The sequence below is a fragment of the Schistocerca gregaria genome, chromosome 1 (assembly GCF_023897955.1).
Source record: "Schistocerca gregaria isolate iqSchGreg1 chromosome 1, iqSchGreg1.2, whole genome shotgun sequence".
NCBI lineage: Eukaryota > Metazoa > Arthropoda > Insecta > Orthoptera > Acrididae > Schistocerca > Schistocerca gregaria.
Genome location: NC_064920.1, coordinates 657709432 through 657731096, shown reverse-complemented (window position 1 = coordinate 657731096; position 21665 = coordinate 657709432). Strand labels below are relative to the sequence as shown.

The 21665-nt window shown below is 40.5% G+C and overlaps 1 protein-coding gene across 1 annotated transcript in view; it reads right to left on the bottom strand.

The window, feature by feature from the left end:
* Window positions 1–21071, bottom strand: part of LOC126361668 (sodium/potassium-transporting ATPase subunit alpha) — a 631467-nt gene extending 610396 nt beyond the window's left edge. The window contains exon 1 of the mRNA XM_050007807.1: window positions 20958–21071. Within this exon, the coding sequence (XP_049863764.1) occupies window positions 20958–20972 (15 nt within the window). The 5' untranslated portion in view covers window positions 20973–21071. The remainder of the gene's footprint in view (window positions 1–20957) is intronic.
* Window positions 21072–21665: the final 594 nt, after the last annotated feature.

Sequence of the window (21665 nt, the reverse complement as noted above, 5' to 3'; positions counted from 1 at the left end):
GACACAGCAACAAACAAGCAAAAATATTGTTACATCATAAACTGATTGTTCCAGTAATTAGGAAACTCCTTCGTCTCAGAATGAGTAAGAACAAAAAACTCTGTAGACTTGACGCAAGACTGTTTATCGTGATTGTGAAGAATTTCGACAAAAGTACCAGTAAACTACACCCAACATTATGTTGGCAATGGATTCTACACTTATAGTTGTAATTTTAAAAAACAATGTCTGATATATCAGACCATTAAGCTAAAGGTTTCAAGTCACGGTTGAAGTCAGTGGCTGCAGCCCGTGAATGTTCGATGGATGTTCATCACAGAATTAAATAAATGGTGAATATAGCAACGAAAAAATGCTCCTCTTGGAACATAGAAAAGGCGAATATGTTCTCTTTTAAAAGACTCTGACAGAGGAACGAGGACCCAGCAGCCTCAACACTCATTCCGCCTTTCTCACCAAATATTTTAGCGTGCAAACGTGTTCGCGCTCTGTTAACACAGAACATTCCAAATCCCTTTTACTCTGTCTTCCTTTGTAGTTAAGTCTTCATACTTAGCGCCTCCCTCTCATGACACTGTCTACGTATGTTTCTCTCCCATTGTATCCTTCTTCTCCGACTGATTTACAGTATATCCCACTGCCACTGTCTCCTGTCTCACTTACAATTTCTCCTCTCGTCTTTCTTTCCCAACGCCACTGTCTCTACCGTACGTTGGCAGCTCAAAAATTCTGGCCGAGGCATCCAACTTACTTTTACATCTGTACCCTTGTGTTTAAGATTCCGGTCAAAAATGCGCCTTTCCCTATACCTACAGTCAAAGTTCGCCAGTCTGGGAGGGTTGAAACACCTCCCACCCAAGCCTATGTATGATCCCAACTCATCTGCATTTTTCATTTCCGCTAGTTCCTCTTTCTTTTGCTCCCAATGTTTCTGTCACCGTCCATGTCTGTTTCTCTCTTACTGTCATTGTCTCCCATTAACTATGTATATCACCTGTCTCTTTCGCTTCCACTGCTATTGTGTTCATCCATCTCTTTTCACTGTCACTTGCTCTCTCCCACCATCAGTTTCCTCTCTCTTTCTCTCCCTCTGGTACTGTCTCCTCTCTCTTCCACAAAAAACGCGAATATGTTAGCCTGCCAAAATTTATGTGTGAGGAATACGAAATGAGGATTGAAACAGCTGGTTCCCAACTTTTCTGTCAAAGTCTTTTAAAAACGGACATATTCTCCTTTTTTTATCCTCCGACGGCAGCATTTTCCACTAGTTCCCTTTCTTATGCTACAGCAGCTTGTGCTGCTTATATGAAACGAAATCTAAGGGGCAGTAAAGTTTTGTCAGTTTGTTTATATAGTTCGACACTTTGAGACATAAGTACGTATAATATGAGGTTAACACAAAATCGTTTGCTTTACATTTTTTTCTGGGTATCTCGTTCAACGATCGCAATTCATCGAAAACGCCCAGCCTATGATTCATATCTTAAAATACTAAAAATGTTGTTAGAAATATTTTACTGAATTTGCTCTCTTTCTAGGTGTTCATAATTTTCGGAAGTCATTTTAATTTCTTCTCATGCTTCTTGAGACCCATTTCAGCCCAATTTTTGTAAATGTTTTATGTGAGGTTAACACAAAATCGTTTGCTTTATATTTTTTTTCTGGGTATCTCGTTCAACGATCGCAATTCATGGAAAACGCCCAGCTTATGATTCATATCTTAAAATACTAAAAATGTTGTTAGAAATATTTTACTGAATTTGCTCTCTTTCTAGGTGTTCATAATTTTCGGAAGTCATTTTAATTTCTTCTCATGCTTTTTGAGACCCATTTCAGCCAATTTTTGTAAATGCCGTTGCGGTTTGAGCATATTTGTGTGAATGTGAAGTGCCCATTGTGCAGACATAGCGCTTTATAAATGTCTATTAGTGAAACAAAGCTGAGTAGAAACATGGTTTTGGTGACCTTAGAACTCTTGCTACCTGTTCACTACGTCAGTTAACTCTACATGTACGCCTCAGACAGGATATTAGGTGCACATTTTACGTGCGTAAGTACGTTATATTTGAGTCTCTGTATTTCAGTAAAATATAATTTTATCGTAAAAACTTTATTTCTCGGAGAATATCGCCTTAAGAACATTTAGTGGAAATTTCGGTGATTTGCTGTGAGCAGAAATTAAACAATGGAACATCCAAAGCATTGGTGTATCTGGTACCCAAAAATTATAGTTTTTCAGATGTATCCTCATTACGGGTATAGTTTCCCAAAAGAGAAAAAGGCTTTTCTAGGTGAATGGCTAATGAATGTGGAATTAAAATTTAAGCTGTCTGCTGTGGTTAGTTACTTAGATAATTGCGGCCCACGTTGCAAAAACAGCTAAAAATAACTTTTGTTGTTTTCTGCATAACTACGGTAAATTTGACCGTCTGGATCTCGGTAAGGATAATGATAACGAAAAACGTTTGGAAGTTCCCCGAGAATATTATCTTAAGAACATATAGAATCAGTTTTGGCGATCTGCAATCATTAGAAATTATAGAAATGATCATGTCCACAATTGGTACTCTTCGTACTCAGAAATCGTGGTTTTCCGTGGTATTCTTAGGAACAGATGGTGCTTTAATAAGCCGCCCGTGGGCTACCATAGATCATACCTGCAAAAGAACCAACCGATTTGTTTAATTTGCCTGGACTGGAGGAAATGCGTAATATTTAAATTCTGACCCATTACCGTAGGATAGCTACAGTATGCCAGTTCTTTCGATAGGTGTACAAGTGGTCGCTGGTCCAAGAGCGAGGAAAAACACTCGAACTCTATATCTCTGTGATCAATAGAACCGGAGTACGTCCGCCTGAAAAATCGCCTTGTGGCGGGAGGCTTTTTCGTACATACTGGTACCGTGCACTGTCGTTCATGGATCGATATACCACTAGAATAAAATAGGTTACAAAGAAAGTTGACAAAAACCCGGAGATAATTATCCAGAAAGCAATATCTGTGATAGCGCTTACGGCCACGGCGCGAAACAGTACAAAAGCCAGGCTGTGCTGAACAGCACTGAGCGGACATAAGGCCTCACACAGACATTTAGCTGGGTAATTTTGGAGCAGAAGCATTCAAGGAAGATAAAGTGACAGTTGTATTGCTCCCCCGCGTATGTTTCGGCAGAGGATCAGAACAAGATAAGAGAGATTAGAACGCGTAGCTGAGGCGTACAGATATTCGTCTTTATCTTGTTCAATAAGCAAATGAAATAGGGAGAACACTTGTACACAAATGATTTGTACACAACATAGAAGTCGTCTGTCAGCAAAACGTCTCTGTAGTAAAAGGGCTGTATATATGAACTAATTAACTTTTTAACAGTTTTTCTTTGTACTGATATGACGTGTCAAATACCAATGTGTAAGTGACCTGTGGACAAATAAAACTACCTATTGCTACCGTTGCCACAAGCACAAATAGTTTCTCAAGCCTAGCAGTCAAGGTATCAGCAGAGCGAAACCTAAGAAGTAGAGGACTCACGAAGGAATAGACCAAAAGGTTGAGCGATGTGACAAAATACGGTATGAGGATGAAAATCAGGTTTGCTTTAATTACATGTTATAACAGTCGTGGCCGTTAGTTACATTCGCGATCAGACGTGATGATTTGATGTTAGTCAAGAATGCCTTTAAAGCGAGAAAGGCGCCATTATCAACAACGTACTGAGTTCGAACGAGGTCTTATAATTGGACTACGACAAGCTGAATGTTCCTTCTGTGGCATTGCAGAAAGACATGGCAGGGATTTAAGCACAGTACAAGACTGCTGGTTTCGACCACATGACACAACCGAGAGGGAAGATAGTGACACAACGAACTGTTACAAATCGATTACTTCAAGGACACCTCCGAGACAAGCGCTCTATAGCACACATTCCAATGACCCTGCGACTTCAGTGGCGTCAAGTGAGAGCTCATTGGAGGGCAGAGTGGAGGTCTGTAGTGCTTTCTGATGAAAGCTGGTTTTGCTTTAGTGCCAATGATGGCCCTGTGATGGTTAGGAGGATGCCAACTGAGGCCTGCAACCAGGCTTCCTGCATGCCAGACACACTGGACCTGAACTTGGAGTTATCGTCTGGAATGCGATTTCGTATGACAGCAGGAGCACTTTCATGGTTTCCCACACACCCTGACTGCAAATATCTCCGTCAGTGTGGTGATTCGACCTGCTGTGCTTCCATTCACGAACAGCATGCCAGCAGTTGTTATCCAACATGCTCTACAGAGTGTCGACATGTTGCCTTGTCCTGATCGATCACCAGATCTGTCTCCAATCGAGCACGTATGAAGAGTACAGAAAAAGAACGTGCTTTGTCCACTTTTTTTCAAAACTGAGTTATGAACGCCATGAGGTGAAGGATTCTATGTTGTTTAATATTGTTAAACGACCAGTGTGATAATATAAATAGTCCAAGTTCTGTAACTCACTTTAGATTAGGGATGCAGAGAAAGAATTTTCTAATGTCTCTCACAACAGGGAATAAATATGTTTTGTCCAGTGTTAAGTATCAAGTTTCAGATTCCTTTGGTTGAAGCAAGAAACAGAATTTACCCTTTATTGTGCATTGTTGGTACTAGTCAAAACCATTGCTTTAGTATTGAGGCATTCTGATTAGTAATGCAGGTGTTGTGATTCATTCCAGTTTCAATAGTTTATTACAGCATTTGTATTGAATTATGAGTGTTTTATCTGTGGATAAAAGGCATAGACCTTCGGATTCTAAAGGTGTTAAGAAAAGACAAGTAAGAGGGAGAATGAGTACGGTCATGAAGGAATTAAGGGTCAAGTCGCAAGAACTAGGAGACTGCACAAAAAGTTACAGTATTTGACGTAGTAAGTGCCAAAGAAAGATCAAATAGTATACGATAGGTTAGTGATATGATAGACTGGAATGAACAACGATTGTATATGACAGGCCTCATTAAAATACTTCCACTTCACAAAAGACTATCAAGCAAGATTGTGCGACGAAGCACAGATTCAAGATGTAGTTTCAACTACAGAGGAAGAGTGAAAGGTGACAGTATGGTACATGAAATTCCTATAAGCAGAAGAGCTTTCATAGGTGTTCATGGATAATAAGGCAACGATAAAATTTTTGAAGCTAGGCAAGTCTGCTCGTGCTGGAAGCAGTGAGAATGGAAATTTAAGGAAGGAGTAGGTACAGCAGTTTAAGACCACATTCTTTCATTTAAGACTAAATCAAGTTATTGGAGCAACGACAAGACCAAGAAGTTGTAAGTCCCAGAGGAAGTTTTGGTGAAAAAAAGTCTATGAAATATTCCAGGAAAATTACTTGAATTTGAAATTTCATATGATATACATAGAAAAGTATTCAACATCAAATTCGATATAGCTTTTGGGGTATCCAAGAAATGATATATGCTCAACCTGCATTAAGTACACTGCTGAGATGAAAGTGCAAAACGTAATGTTATCTGAAAATTTAAATGATGACATGAAGAAACAAGTCTTGAAAGAAACTGATAAGATCACCATTGATCAGAGAGTACACAACGTCAACGTTGAAACATTTCATTTCAGAAAGAGAAATGCTCGTTTAAGAAGCCGAAAATCCAATGAAACAGAAGCCATTTGCATTGACTACTAAATACATTATGCTCACCAAACATAACTACTGATAAAATCTATTACTCGTACAAAATTTAGTTGTGTGTTTACAATTTCAATATTCATCAGCTTTCACATGCAACTTCAACGTTCTGAATTTATTGGGAGAAAAGGGGCCAATGGATCTGTTTCCTTTTAAATAGTTTTTGACATAATTGTTGCACAAGAAAGTTAAATTTCTTGAAGTTTTTTGTGATTCTTGTCCAGAGCAGAACAAGAATTACATTATATCAAGGTACCTCAACTCTCTTGTGAGTGAACCGAAAGTTACGATTTTCCCCTATTAGAGTACACTTGTGGAGAGTGATAAAATTAACACACAAGCATTAGGATAAGTTCCAATAGACTGGGTGCATATCACGGCTGAAGCTCGACGTAAACTTCAGCCTTTTGGTGCTACCGTGGTCACTCAAGATATGACACAAAATTGGAAATCATTTTTGAAGAAGAAATATTTGAGGAAATGTTTTTTCTAACAAGGCTCATCAGAACAGAATTGTGAAACTTACAATGGAACTTGGATTTTATCTTTGGTGAGAGTTTCACAGGAACTTCAAGAGCAGCAATCTGAAGAATATCTATCTCCCCCTCACTGGGGTAAAATATAAAAATATAATAAAATATAATTTTAAAATAATTTTGTATAATAATAATAATTTGTCTTTACGGATGCCCTGGCATCATCAAAAGAAAACTGTCAGTGTCTCCAGGCTTTGTAGAAGTGTTGCAGTCAAGAAACTGATGTGTTTTAAATAAACCTTCTACACTAGGCTAAGAAGTGCATATTGGGACGAAGTGACATATTTTGTTGTTATTACCACTTTATCACAAGAAGTCAAAGTAACAGAGTGTAACTACTTACCAAAGAATCTTTATTGTTCTAAACATTGTTTTTCGTGACAAAATAGTCTAACACAAAATGTTTAACATAAAACATAGTTTTATTTGCATTATCTACTTTTGTACTATATACAAGTAACACCTCTTTCCCTTTCAATTTATTACATTAATGTAAATATTAAGCCAATAAACTATAATTTAAATATTTAAGTAATCAACTTATATTAAATGTAATTTGTATAACATGTTCTTCCAACAGACTTTTGTATTTATTCGTTTTGTCCATTAGTATCCATGAAATTTGGATTCGAACTTAAAATTGCCCCCTTGAATAATTTGATAACGTGGTCAAAGCACGTTCTTTCCCTGTATTCTTCATATGGGACGTCATCAGACGACAACTCCAGCATAATCCACAGTCAGCATTAACCGTCCCTGTACTGAGCGACCAGTGCAAAAGGCATGGAACTCATCGCACAAACAGACACCCGGTACCAGTACAGCATTATGCATACACCTTTCCAAGCTCGCATTTAATATTCTAGCAGTTAAACTGGTTATTAATTTACCGACATTTCACATTTGCAATGACACTTCGCGCGGTTACATGAATCTTTCCTGTCATTATAAGAATCAGGGACATCGGATGTAAGGTAATAATTAAAGTTCGCAACACAGTTTCGTAGCTATGAGCACTTCTTATGTTTTTTAATGTAGAAGACATATCTTCTACTGAACAAGTGCTCGTAACTCTTTAAGCCCATGTTTTGGTCCGTACTACAACCTCTCAAAATATGGAAGGCAAAGGCTTGCAGTAGAAGAGATTTTTTCACAGTATTGTGCTCATAGGTCTTAATGTATGCATTTTAGAGCCCGTATTTACTAGACTTCATTGATTCGAATTATTGTTCCTGTTATTCCTCCTGGGACACTCTGCAGACCGATAATTTGGTGTTGTCTGTAAAAAAAAAATTACACATGATAGATGAAATATTTACTACTGGTAAGAACTTCAGTATCGCATACGAAATTCTGACGAGAAGACGATGCGGTAAGGAGATTAATTAACTTTTGTGTAAGGTATTTACTTTAAGGATAACATTATCGAAGATGGTGCAGTCAACGCATAATGCGTGTATAAAATAGAGACATGTAAATCTCAACATAATATACGAATAAGGGCCTAAGATTTGTTAGGTCTACGAAATTTATTTCGATTGACTTTAGCATCTTGTGTATAAATTCACATGAAATTTGTAGGGTTTGCGTAGCTAAATTTATTGACTGTACAAAATTGACAATGATGTATAACGGTAGAAGTAGGTCTATCCCGTTGTTGTTGTTGTGGTCTTCAGTCCTGAGACTGGTTTGATGCAGCTCTCCATGCTACTCTATCCTGCGCAAGCTTCTTCATTTTCCAGTACATACTGCAACGTAAATCCTTCTGAATCTGCTTGGTGTATTAATCTCTTGGTCTCCCTCTACGATTTTTACCCTCCACGCTGCCCTCCAATACTAAATTGGTGATCCCTTGATGCCTCAGAACATGTCCTACCAACCGATCCCTTCTTCTAGTCAAGTTGTATCACAAACTTCTCTTCTCCCCAATCCTATTCAACACCTCCTCATTAGTTATATGATCTGCCCATCTAATCTTCAGCGTTCTTCTGTAGCACCACATTTCGAAAGCTTCTATTCTCTTCTTGTCTAAACTATTTACCGTCCAGTTCTAACACATAAACAAATAAATGTATTGCAGACAGGATCTTTCAAAATCTCAGACTTTCCGCCATTGTCACAGTTTTCTATGAGCATGTTCTACCCTACAAAAATTGTGTCATATCTCTTGTAAACAGACTCAGTGAATGGATTATATCGTCTTGGGTTATCAGAAGAGCCGTGGAGTCATAATGTTTCGGCTAGTTTCACACTCGTGATCTTCAGGGGAAATACCAACTTCATGTTTGGTTCTTTCCTTGATAACCACAGGGCCGCAGACTCTGCTGTCGAAAGCCCAATGTGTGGACCAGTCCCGTGCCACAGGAAGAGAAGTCCCGCATGTGTGGGGGGAGGGGGGTACGTCACCCGGCGTGGTGGAGGGGACTCCAGGCGTGGAGTCCTGGCTCTGTCTCCCTGTTCTGCCCGAGTGAAGATGATGAGTAGTAAACTCGTCGAAACGTTGCGACAACACGACTCGGCGAATAACCTGAGAAGATTTCGTCAATGAAATTCACAGAGAAATTTTGTCTTTCCATATACAGGCTGACAATTACTGAATTATTTGAAAAAAAAATCGTAAATTAGTTACAAACTACGGCGCGCAAACATGTAAATGTCACCACGTTTATTTGGATTTAGGTTACGACATGTTCGACATGGCTGCCATCATTGGCGATGATGTGAGGCAGACGAATAGCGAAATTCTGCATGGTACACTGAAGTCTCGGAACGCCGATGCTATCCACTACCTCCTCAATGGCTGTTTTCAGCTCAGCAATGGTTTCCGGGTTATTGCTATACACCTCGTCTTTAATATAGCCCCACAGAAAGGAGTCGTAAGTATTCAGATCCGGAGAATACGGCGGCGAATTGAGGTTCACGCCAGTGTCCTCCGGATACCGCAGATAATGCGGTCCCTAAAGCGCTACTCCAAGACATCAAAAGTTCTCTCCTGCTTCGATGGGGTCGATCTCCGTTTTGCATGAACCACATCTTGTCGAAATCAGGGTCACTCTGGGTAATGAGGATGAAATCATCTTCCAAAAACTTCACGTACCATTCGGTAGTCACGATGCCATCAAGGAATGTCGCACCGATTATTCTGTGACTGGAAATTGCACACCACACAGTCACCCGTTGAGGGTGCAGTGACTTCTCGATCGCAAAATGCGGATTCTCGGTATCCCAAATATGCTGATTTTCCTTATTGCTACACCAAACCATCTTCACATCAAACTCCGTAAATACTGTGGGCAATAGTCTTGGCAAAACAAAACCGCTGTTCCATGCCCCTGGGGCTTCATGGTTGATGGGTTTGAGTTTTGTTTGGGAAGATATGCAGGTCTTCAACAACAATTTGTCGTAGTGTCTCTCGGCTGATTCCCACCTGATGTACAGCTCGTCTGATCGATTACCTGGGGCTATTTTGAAACACAGAAAGTGTCTTATCGATGTTTTCAGGTGTTTTCACCCTTTTTGGACGACCAACATTGCCAAAACTGTCATCGCGAAGACTACCCGTTCTCTCAACCTTGCGAGTCAAATTCTTGATTGTTAGCACAACTGCACAGGTTATCTTCTGCTTACTTAGGTTGCCAACTTCCTTTGAGCCGCAGTTGGGCTGTTGTTGCTCGCACAGTAGACCTGCATCAGCTCTTTACGTTCAGGCACACTGCACGATGCCATTTTCACGTGCAAATGGCCGAAAACAACAGGATGCGTACGCATGCACCTACAATTCCCATCACCCCCGCGGCCAACCATGCAGTTTGAACGTCCTAATGCAAACTGTTCGGAAGTTATGACGATTTTATTTCATGTAGTTCAATAATTGTCACCCTGTAGATTAAAGGAATTTATAGGATGTGGAGTAGAATGTGAATAGGAGACTGGAGGTATTAATAACTCTGCGATAAAGGAGCGTAGTACGAAAAAAAAAATCTTACATTATTTGGTTCAAGTAGGTCGTAGTGTTAACACGTGGTGGTATTAATTTATCTAGGTAGATTAAAACGTGTTTCAGGCTTCACATAATCTGTCAATGGTAAAGCGCCTTAGATCAACACCGACTCAAAGGAAGGTCTCGGCCCTTGTTCGTGACGTCACGTCAGCTAGGCACGGTCAGGTCTGTTGCAGTCAGAAACGCCTGGGCGTGCTTGCCACTATAAATCTTATTTTTTGACAAAAGGTTTGGTATTGTTTTGGATTCTGCAGTTTTATTTAGATGAAAGATTTTCTTACTATCGTAAACCTACAAATGAAGATCATAGTTCTGTATTATTGAATCCTGTCGAAACAAACGTAGATCGATATGAGAAGACGCTTTGCCCCATTGCAGGCTTCGGAAATTTTACATTCAAGTAACTATATTTACTTGATCCATTTTGTTATCGAAACTTACCCCAACCCCCTTACAGTGAACTCGTTTCTTTTATTTATTTTCGTTTGACATCGTCACTGGAAATGGGAACTAATTTACATGTGTAAATGTACAACTGTTACCAGTCGTTAGATTACAGTCTTTTTCAACTAAAGGAATTCTAAACAGGAAACAAAATAGCTTCATACATCGAAAATACTGCTGAGCTTAAACTTTTTTAAACATGCGCATTAGAAAAGATAAATATTCCCCTCTTGCAACTGAAACGAGAAACTTTATAAGATAAAAAAATTTATTTGATGAAACAAGTATCACTCTTTTGCCTCTTCTTCTGTCCCCAGCCCGTCCCCCAACATGTACAATCGTAAGATATTTCATTAACAATCAGTGCTTCTCACCCCATAGTCAACCAAGATACCTAAAGAAGAGCACCAATATGTTCACAGTTTCTTGTAAAAGCAACCCAGTACAAACGTAACTTCCTCAGATTTACAAATAAGGTAAAGAAGCACGAATTCTGTTGCTGCTGGACCATGAAGTTGTTTTGTATGTCAATCCTTAAAACAGGTGGAAATTTAAGTTCAGGAGTATACTATTTGTTAAGAAGTGTAACGAATTGCACAATTAATTGATTACAGAAATCTCTCAGAATAATATGTGTTGGTCAACTATCGGCAATAGTTTCACATTTTCCTATGTCAGGGAGGGAGACACCACCATTATGAGTATGCTTGCAACAGACCTGGCGTTCGCCGTGCCTAGCTGACGTGACGTCACGAACAAGCGCCGAGACCTTCCTTTGAGTCGGTGTTGCTTACAAGGGAACCGCCCCATCGCACCCCACTCAGATTTAGTTATAAGTCGGCACAGTGGATAGGCCTTGAAAAATTGAACACAGATCAATCGAGAAAACAGGAAGAAGTTATCTGGAACTATGAAAAACTAAGCAAAATGTACAAACTGAGTAGTCCATGTGCAAGATAGGCAACATCAAGGAGAATATGAGCACAGGTCAGCCGTGGTCCCGTGGTTAGCGTTAGAATTTGCGGAACGAGTGGTCCTTGGTTCAAGTCTTCCCTAGAGTGAAAGATTTACATTTTTTATTTTCGCAAAGTTATGATCTGTACGTTCGTTCATTGACGTCTCTGTTCACTGTAATAAGTTTAGTGCCTGTGTTTTGCGACCGCACCGCAGAACTGTGCGATTAGTAGACGAAAGACCGTGCCTCTCTAATGGGAACCGAAAACATTTGATCGCAAGGTCATAGATCAACCGATTCCTCCACAGGAAAACACGTCTGATATATTCTGTACGACATGTGCGTCACATGACAGGAATATGTTGTCCACCCACCTAACTTGTACACTTGGCGAATGGGTAAAAGGATTCTTCTACCTTGCCCGATTTAGGTTTTCTTGTGGTTGTGATAATCACTCCCAAAAAAGTGATGAAAACATGAGTTTGTCACATAAACTGCAACAAATGAATGCAACAGTTTCACAGTCGCACAGTTTTCCCGTGCTCTGTCAAAAGATATGTTTTTAACGTTTTCAAATTTTTCCGTGTGTAGACCGTCAAATCCTACATATGTCGAAGCAAATCTGAACATGTCCTGGAATTTTGGAGAGCGGAGTTGATTATGTGTGAGCGCCTGGACTTTGGTAATTGACACGGACGGACAGACAATAATTGTCTGAAAATAAAAAACTAAACTTTTCACTCGAGGGAAGACTTGTCCCAAGGACCTCTCGTTCCGCAGCTGCTCACGCTAACCACGAGACCACGGCACTCCTGGGCTCCTACTATCTTTGATTTTACCTATCTTGCCCATGGACTACTCAGTTCGTATATTTTGCTTATTTTTTCATAGTTGCACACAACTTCTTCCTGTTTTCTCGATTGATCTGTGTTAAGTTTTTCAAGGCCTATCCACTGTGCCAACTTATAACTAAATCTGAGAGGGGTGCGATGGAGAGGTTCCCTTGTTAGATCCAGTTTTGTGACAACTGTACATCTCCGTCTTGTCGGCAGTCGAACTTCTCCTCGAAGGTTTGTGGCTCGTAGTCTTGTGATTCACAAAGCTTCCTAATTTCAAAGTGGCCATGATGCATTGGAGTGCGGTTAGCGGGCTAATGCCAGGTCGTTTCGTTCGCCAGCCGAATGAAGTTCCGCTGGTGACGGCGAGGCAGGCACAGCTGCGGGTCCGGCGTCAGCGCCACTTGACGCCGGCTGCACCTCTGGCCCCCTCACAGCGCGCCGCCGACGTCACGCCGCGATCCTGCGCGCTGGCCAAATACCGGAGCATCATTACCGGGCAAACCGAGGCCCACGAGTAAGACACGCCGAGGCGCTTACGTCACAGCACGTGACACGACAGGTCTTGCGAGTACTTGCAGCCGTCTCGGGCGGAGAGCTAGTAACTATTTAAAACGCTTTAATAATTCTTAACTGGTCATTCATATGCATGCAAGCTCTCGATGGAGCACAACAGAGCTAATACCTTTAGCGGGTACCGTTTCATTGACATATTGATCCTCGGAGCCTTGCCTGGCGACGAGCATTCACGTAGTATGGTGGACAAGGCGAATAGGGTGACATCACAGGTTCAAAAGTCCTCTTGTGTGTGGTGGGGTGGGAGGGGGTGCGAAGGGGGGGGGGGGAGGGTGATGCTATTTCGCGTGGGCCCAGCTAGCAAACACCGTGCCGCACCTCACCAAACGCATGGCAGTATCAGTCTGGCTAAGGCGAGTAAATGTATGGACGCAACAATGCTGAAATCTGGGACTAGTTGGTATTCAAAGTACATAGCCTGACATGACCTCATATGAATCTACAGGTTGAACAGTATTTAAACCGACAAACTCTGGGAGGTTGTAGGGGACTTCTAAACAAATATTTTTCCCTAATGCCATTTTTTCCTATGATGATTATTTAAACAGGTGGAGGCCGTATTGTCCGCAGCTCGTGGTCGTGCTGTAGCGTTCTCGCTTCCCGCGCCCGGGTTCCCGGGTTCGATTCCCGGCGGGGTCAGGGATTTTCTCTGCCTCGTGATGACTGGGTGTTGTGTGTTGTCCTTAGGTTAGTTAGGTTTAACTAGTTCTAAGTTCTAGGGGACTAATGACCTCAGAAGTTGAGTCCCATAGTGCTCAGAGCCACGATCTTCAGTTGTTAGAGGGCGTATTACGCTCTTCAGTTGTAGGCAGCTTCTGTCCACCAGTGTAGTAGTGCATTGTCTCTGTTTATTAATGGAGCGATACACCTGGTGTGAGTACATTGATATAGTTGGTGCGTACTACATAGCGCACCACAACGGACGAGCTGCACAGCGGGTTTATCAACTACCCGCTCCCTACAACACAACGCACGTGGTTCCAACATGACGAGGCGCCGGCACTTTTCAGTCGTCGTGTGCGTCGATTCCAGGACCTTCGATTCCCAGAAACGTGGATTGGCAGAGGCGGTTCTGTACCATGGCGTGCTCGATCCCTAGATATGTTCCCTATGGACTTTTTTGTGTGGGGAGAGATGCGCAACCTTGTTTACGCAACTCCTGTTGCATCAGATCTGGTTGCCCGAATAGTAGCAGCCGCAGGAACAATTCAGGATACTCCTGGGGTTTTTGCCCGTGTCAGAACATGATCCAACGGTGTAACCATTGTTTACGTGTCAATGGAGGCATATTTGAAAATCTACTGTAATTGAAATTGGGTTGTGTTAATGTGTTGTCTCTTGGTCATAAAAAAAATGGAAAAGTCTTTGTTGGTTTAATTAATTTGCCGCCAGAGAAATCTTCCTCTACCGTTTTAACTACTCCTCATACGAAAAAATGACATTAGGGAAAAATTTTTGTTTTGATGTCCCCTACAACCTCCCGGAGTTTGTCGGCTTAAATATTTTTCACCCTGTATATTCAGTTTCTGCAAGAAGCAACAATATGAATCACAATATATGATACTTCATATTCAATGTTTCGTTTAGCCAGAGTACGCCAACAGCAAATTTTATTTTTCATCTAATGTCTAACACCGTGCATTCCTTGGCTTATTGCCAGGCACACGCTTCGCCTGCCCGTGCAACAGTTCGATTGGTCACCGATGATAGATGAAACCATGCCGTCGACCGTCGAAAGTGGCAGTGCAATCACAAAAAATTTTAATTAGTGGACACGATGTGTACTCTCTACATACAAATCCAACAACTTAGGTGCTACGCCTGCGTCGGACTCAGATGCTAGGTACGAAGATGAGAACCTATGTTAAATAATAAAATGTCAAAGTTATGACACCTCGATGTTTGAATATAAAGTTCATTATCACGGCACAATAATTAATCTCGACAGTTCAAAATGGTTCAAATGGCTCTGAGCACTATGGGACTTACATCTATGGTCATCAGTCCCCTAGAACTTAGAACTACTTAAACCTAACTAACTTAGGGACAGCACACAACACTCAGTCATCACGAGGCAGAGTAAATCCCTGACCCCGCCGGGAATCGAACCCGGGAACCCGGGCGTGGGAAGCGAGGACGCTACCGCACGACCACGAACTGCGGACAGTCTCGACAGTACAAATTCCGCTACGAACACGAGAGAAATCTATAACAGTGGACATTGGAGAATACAGACTAGTTTCACAATGTAGGCGTCTTTCCGAATGATTAAACTGAGCAGCTAAAAGACTCAATGAAACTGAATCATACCCAAATGGACCATATTTTCTACTTATACGTTCTACAGTAAAGCATGGAGCGACCGGCAAAATGTTGTAGTTATGTTGATCTTACATTGAGTTCTTTGTCCGAATCATTAGACAGAGAATATCGAAAATGTACCAGAAATATTACGTGCTGCTAAAAGGACGGACGCTTGCATATCATATAATTATAAAGGTAACTTGACTTGGTATATCACAGTTTTCCAAGACTGCAGTTCCATTAACAGAGATATGTCTTTGTTTATTATTATTTACATTACGCAATCTCAATTTACTTTGTAATAATCTGCGGTAGACATCCAGTTCATAGTGCCTCTAACTAACAACATTTTGTTCATTTTGAATAAAATCGTTTTGGGTATTATGAAACACTAAAACACGTGAGAAAGAACTTTTGAAACACTAAGACAATTAAAATGATGACGTTCCGAGCTTCTCTTCAAAGTGAGTAACATTTCGTTCACTTTTTAGATGACTTAAACACTTCCTATCAACGTCTCACATGAATATTAGACTGACTCCACATTAAAAAACAGAAGTTTTCTGGACAACGTGAAGTCTTAAGAAACCGTGCGCTAATGCTTTTCCAGAAAAGTAGACTGTAAAGATATGTGGTCACCAATCTTTCTAAACGCTAGTGGCTGTTTATTGCATATCAGTAGGAAAAACGTGGATCTTCCGTAGCAAAAACTGCTTAGGCAGTTACAATCGATTTAACATGAGCAGTTGTTCCGTTGGCAAATATAGTGCAGTCTGGAGTGTTGTGGTAAGATTACTTATGAGGTTCAAAAAAGACGGGGCCAGGACACAACGTGAAACATACTATTCAAAAATGTGTTGTTAAAAGAAATTTACAGAATAAAGATTTATAATAAACGCAAACGTAGTAACGTGTTACATTTAACGAACAGCTACCGATTAGAAAATACGTTAATAGTTTGACCCAAAAAACTAAAGCAAAAATGTAAATAATTGTATCGACATATCTGCGTTTGTTTTAAAGACGGGTATAGTTATCAAGATACATGTAAACAGAATGGAGTACAGTTCAAACAATATTGCTATCATAAGTGGTGACACTAAGAAGTCTCAGAACAGTACGATCATTTTCGTTTATAAGTAAAAGACAGTTAAAAATTATTATCTTCAGACGCAGTTAAAATAAGAATGATAAAGGTAAACGTTATTTACGATACGAAAACAATATACTTACAAATGCACTTGAAAAAGTACATTCATATCGACAAAAATGTCAAATAACTTGTAAGAGGTCCATGATTAAAGAATTTGTTGTTAGCGCACTCGAGTAGATGTAATTTCGATGGATTGCTCACGCGCTGCCTGCGATATGTAAGCTATAAGAGAATCTGAGACCAAAGAGCAGTGTTGACTGCAGTAGGAACTGTGTGGTAGTAGGGGTAAGTAGTTGCTAGCGAGCAGTCTGATGTATCGTGTTGGCTGGGCCGGTCGTGGTGGAGCGATGGCAGAGCCTGAGCGTTGTAGTATAAGGTAAAAGCAGCCTAGCGCGTATGTAGTATTGTTATATCAAGTCCCATGTAAATGTATCTAAAGAAATCTCTTGATAATAATCTTTCTTATAAAAAGTAACTTTTTACAATCCCTCATCTCAGTTTAAAGAATTTACTAATTTCCCCAATCCATGGTCATCCCGATTATTGCTAAGAAAAATCAGTTGTTCTTTTTATACATGACAAATCTATCGGCCAGCATTGCACTAGGCTGTGCCACAAAAATTTATTGTAAGAGCAGATATATATGCGTTATCCGGCGACTTCATTGAGGTAAGAATTTTCAATTTATTCAGAATGGTCTTTCAGGGCCATGACGCAGCACTGCTGTCGTCCAAAATTTACCAGTTTAAATTCACAGTCAATTATTGAAAGGTTATAACTGAGTCGCAATTTGAGAGATTAGTCACATTTTATTATTGATAGGTTATGCAATTTTTCTGTTGGTATGTTATACTGAATGTGAACGACACAATTATATTTTTTACTGTTGAGAGAATTAGGAATTTTTCTCTTGTGAGGTTACAGTAAATGTGAATATTATTCATATTATTTTATTTTGTGGGGAGGTTACAAACTAACAATAAATGATTGGAAGTAGAGAATCTAACTCAGTAATGAGAGTAAGGTCTTAGAGGATATTTTCCTCAGCTTGGAAAGGGCAAGAGTCTCACAGATTCCGCAAATATAGCCAGGGCAAGTGATGGCAGGTTCGAACGACAACAAAGCGTTTTTTGACTACGTCATCAGGTGTAGTCTGTAATGCACGTCTTTGGTGTTCCTTTGTGTTGGTGCACCGGAGAGAGGAATAATGTTGTTGTTGTGGTCTTCAGTGAAGAGACTCGTTTGATGCACCTCTCCATTCTACTCTATCCTGTGCAAGCTTCTTCATCTCCCAGTATCTACTACAACCTACATCCTTCTGAAACTGCTTACTGTATTCATCTTTGTCTCCCTCTACGATTTTAACCCTCCATGTTGCCCTCCAATGCAAAATAGGTGATCTCTTGATGCCTCAGAACGTGTCCTACCAACCGACCCCACCTTCTAGTCAAGTTGTGACGCAAATTTCTCTTCTCCCCAAATCTGTTCAGTATCTCCTCATTAGTAATATGATCTACCCATCCAATCTACAGCATTCTTCTGTAGTACCACATTTCTAAGCTTCTATTCTCTTCTTGTACTAACTATTTATCTTCCATGTTTCACTTCCATACATGGTTACACTCCATACAAATACTTTCAGAAACAACTTCCTGATACTTAAATCTATATATTCGATGTTAGTAAATTTCTCTTCTTCAGAAACGCTTTCCTTGCCATTGCAGTTTACATTTTATATCCTCTCTACTTCGACCATCATCAGTTATTTTGCTCCACAAATAGCGAAACTCCTTTACTACTTTAAGTGTCTCATTTCCTAATCTATTTCCCTCAGTATCACCCGATTTAATTCGACTACATACCATTATCCTCGTTTTGATTTTGTTGATTTTCATCTTATATCCTCCTTTCAAGACACTGTCCATTCCGTTCAACTGCTCTTCCAAATCCGTTGCTGTCTCTGACAGAATTACAATATTGGCGAACCTCAAAGTTTTTACTTCTTCTCTATGGATTTTAATACCTATGCCGAACTTTTCTTTTGTTTCCTTTACTGCTTGCTCAATATATGGTTTGAATAACATCGGGGATATGCTACAAGCCTGTCTCACTCACTTCCAAACCACTGCTTCCCTTTCATGCCCCTCGACACTCATGACTTCCATCTGGTTTCTGTACAGAATGGGAAAAGTTTTAGCTTTCCTCTCATGGGATACCACAGGAATATAATGAAGGTTACCAACACTTCTACCAAGGTTGTTGCTTAAGTAGCAGTTTTTTGTTTCCTGTATCAACTCTACTGCTCAGTGTGAGGCCAAAGGACCATTTTCAAGTGCTGACAAGTATGTGACTGAATATGATCATCAAAATCGAGCTTAAGAAAGTAAAGATTTCGATCTATATTGACATGTAAGCATTTGAAAATGAGCTACTTGGCAGTGGTTGTCATGCAATAAACAGAATTTGTAGAAAAATGCCTTTATGATTATCGATGATCTTTAATTACATAATGGTCATTTTTCCTGAGTGCATGTTAGATGCAGAAATACATGGCATAGTGCCACCACAATCACATGGCTCACACCTGACTTGATCGCGCTCCGTGGGATACACAGAGGCGGAAATAAGCTAACTGCTCAAGATGGAAGACAGAGAAAGTTAAACTACTAAACTGTTTCTCGCGCTGCAAGTGAAATTTTTAAAACACATCGTCATCACATTTGGTCATTAAAACTGTTTATTTATAATATTAACTATAGCAAATTCGATCGCTTAGTGATTTGAACTTCGAATACAGCGCAAATTGTGTGCTTCAACGCACAATCTATTACGTCTTCGTTACATTTCTGATGTTCTGAAGCACAAAATTTCTACTATATTGCACTGGAAAATGGCTAGAGGGTTGACATTGCAATAACGGATGTTATAAACAAACAAGTTTATCAGTTAACGGATACGAAGCTGGCTTTCCATTAGTTTTCTATGACTGTGAATTTCAGATAAGAAAAATTAAGCGTACGGAATGTTTGCAGTCTGTCGTTGGGAGTCATCATCAGATGATACGACGCATCCAAACCTCCCAACATGACGAGCAGCTGACTCTTGAAAAGGCTACTCCATTTCTGCAATTTCCACCAATGTGACGCTCGATAATCGCGTTACTAAACAGCAGATAGTTAAAAGAAGTCCACCGAAAATCGGATATTGGAGTGTGCTAAATGAAGTGTAATGCAGGGCACTTCAGCGAAGTGTCACCAAACAGTAAATAAGCGCATGACAGTAGTAAAGATGAACAGACAACGTGTGCGTCAGGGTTATTAACAGTTCGGCTATTGAGCAAATTCTGCCAAATTGATACGATACAATAACACTGCCTCTTTACTATTCGTAAAACGCTATGCAATTACAGCAAGGCGAAGGACGTGCAATATTGTTTAAAGCTGCGTTTCTTATATAGTGTCGTAATTTGCACTTATTATGGAAGGGAACAAGAAGCAGCCCTTCTTTTCATATCTTTAGTACTGAGAAGCTGACGAAAGTAGCGTAACTAAAATGCTTTTACTTAGCTTAGTTGAACATTTCTTGCAACAGTTGTTTATTCCACACAATACGTGATAACGATCTTTGTGCGTAGAATCTAAACGCCTCTTTCTCGTTATGTAACACCATGGAGGACTTCTTAGCTGAAGTAAACAACACTCAGGATATATTTTTCTCAGTTCGCGCATAACAAATCGGTGCAAAGTACAAGCCTGAGATAGAGGTTAACTTCATAACTTCTGGGGGTTAGGGAGTGGGGGACTTGGGGTGTCATCAAAGCAAGGGCGCAGCACGAAAACCCGAAAATCATTTCACTTAACTGAAGTTCCATTGATGGCAGAGACTCCATACTGTGCGTAAAATTTAAAAAATGACGCATGGAAATGCTAGAGCCTCCAACAAGGCTTGTGTGAAATGGCCAAGAATGTCTTGCTGATGCACACAACAGTGCATGGACGAATTTGAAACAGAATAGACGATCTTGATCTTCCAGCAAGCGAAGTCCTTTTCTATATATTCTCTTCGGTTATTAAAGTCGCGAGACTCAGGTGCACACAATTCAAAAGTTGAAAGCATGTGTTACTGGCACTGTAAAACTCAAATATTCAGAAATTAGCCTGCCATTATTCCTTTCTGACGTAAAAGAAAAGAATCATTTACAATCCGTTCAGAGAGATATGAAGCGTGAATATAACTGGCCTCATAATGTGACATAACTCTGTTTTATCTTTATTATGGGTAGCTGAGTGGTAATACGTGGTACAACTGCGTCTATATGCAATTAAAGTCAGTAAAAGACGACAGAAATACAGACGCAGGTCGTTGCATGGATATGGGTGACCGACTTTCTCCCACAAGTCAACAACAACGCACGTCTTTTTCCTACAGAGAACACGTCAATATTTACTATTTTTCTGCGAAGATGTTGCTTATGTTGTAGTTGCACTCACCACGTTAATCACCATCGCATCAGCAAGTGCTGGCTGGAGGCGTCTCGACACAGGAAAGTTTCACAGGGAGATGGAGCTTCACAAGCACTGCAGTCTGAGCTGCTGTGTGGTGAACTGGCGTCGTGTGGCAGGCACGAGCGCTCACATACCTTCTTTGCGTGTTTGCAGCATACGCTACCTGCTGCAGCTGTGTCAGCATGGTACCATTCCACAGCAAAGAATCGAGGTGTGATGTCGTACATACCTGCAACAAAAGAACGCCTCACGTCAATTCAGGGCTTTGCGTGCTGTGTACCTACTGATCACGAGAACGCATCAAGGTGGCGCCAGCTAAGTGTTCCGTGCAGAGGTATCGAAGGCCGTTTCGTTACAATTATTACTCGCAGCTTTACACTAGTTCAATTTCAACAGCAAAATTCAGTATCAGTGAGTTTGTAAGTAGGCTGTTTAGGTTTTTATGTTGGTAACACCACGTAACGCTCTGTATGAAAATCACTGATTGTGCTGTGTGCAGTCTGTGGCTGGTTAGTATTGTTGGAATAATCGCTTGTGTAGTGTTGGGCAGTTGGATGTGAACAGTGCATATCGTTGCGCAGTTGGAGGTGAGCGGCCAGCAGTGGTGGATGTGGAGAGAGAGATGCCAGCCAGGGTTTTGAGAACGGACGATCTGGACATGCGTCCGTCAGAAAAAGGAAATTTGTAAAGATG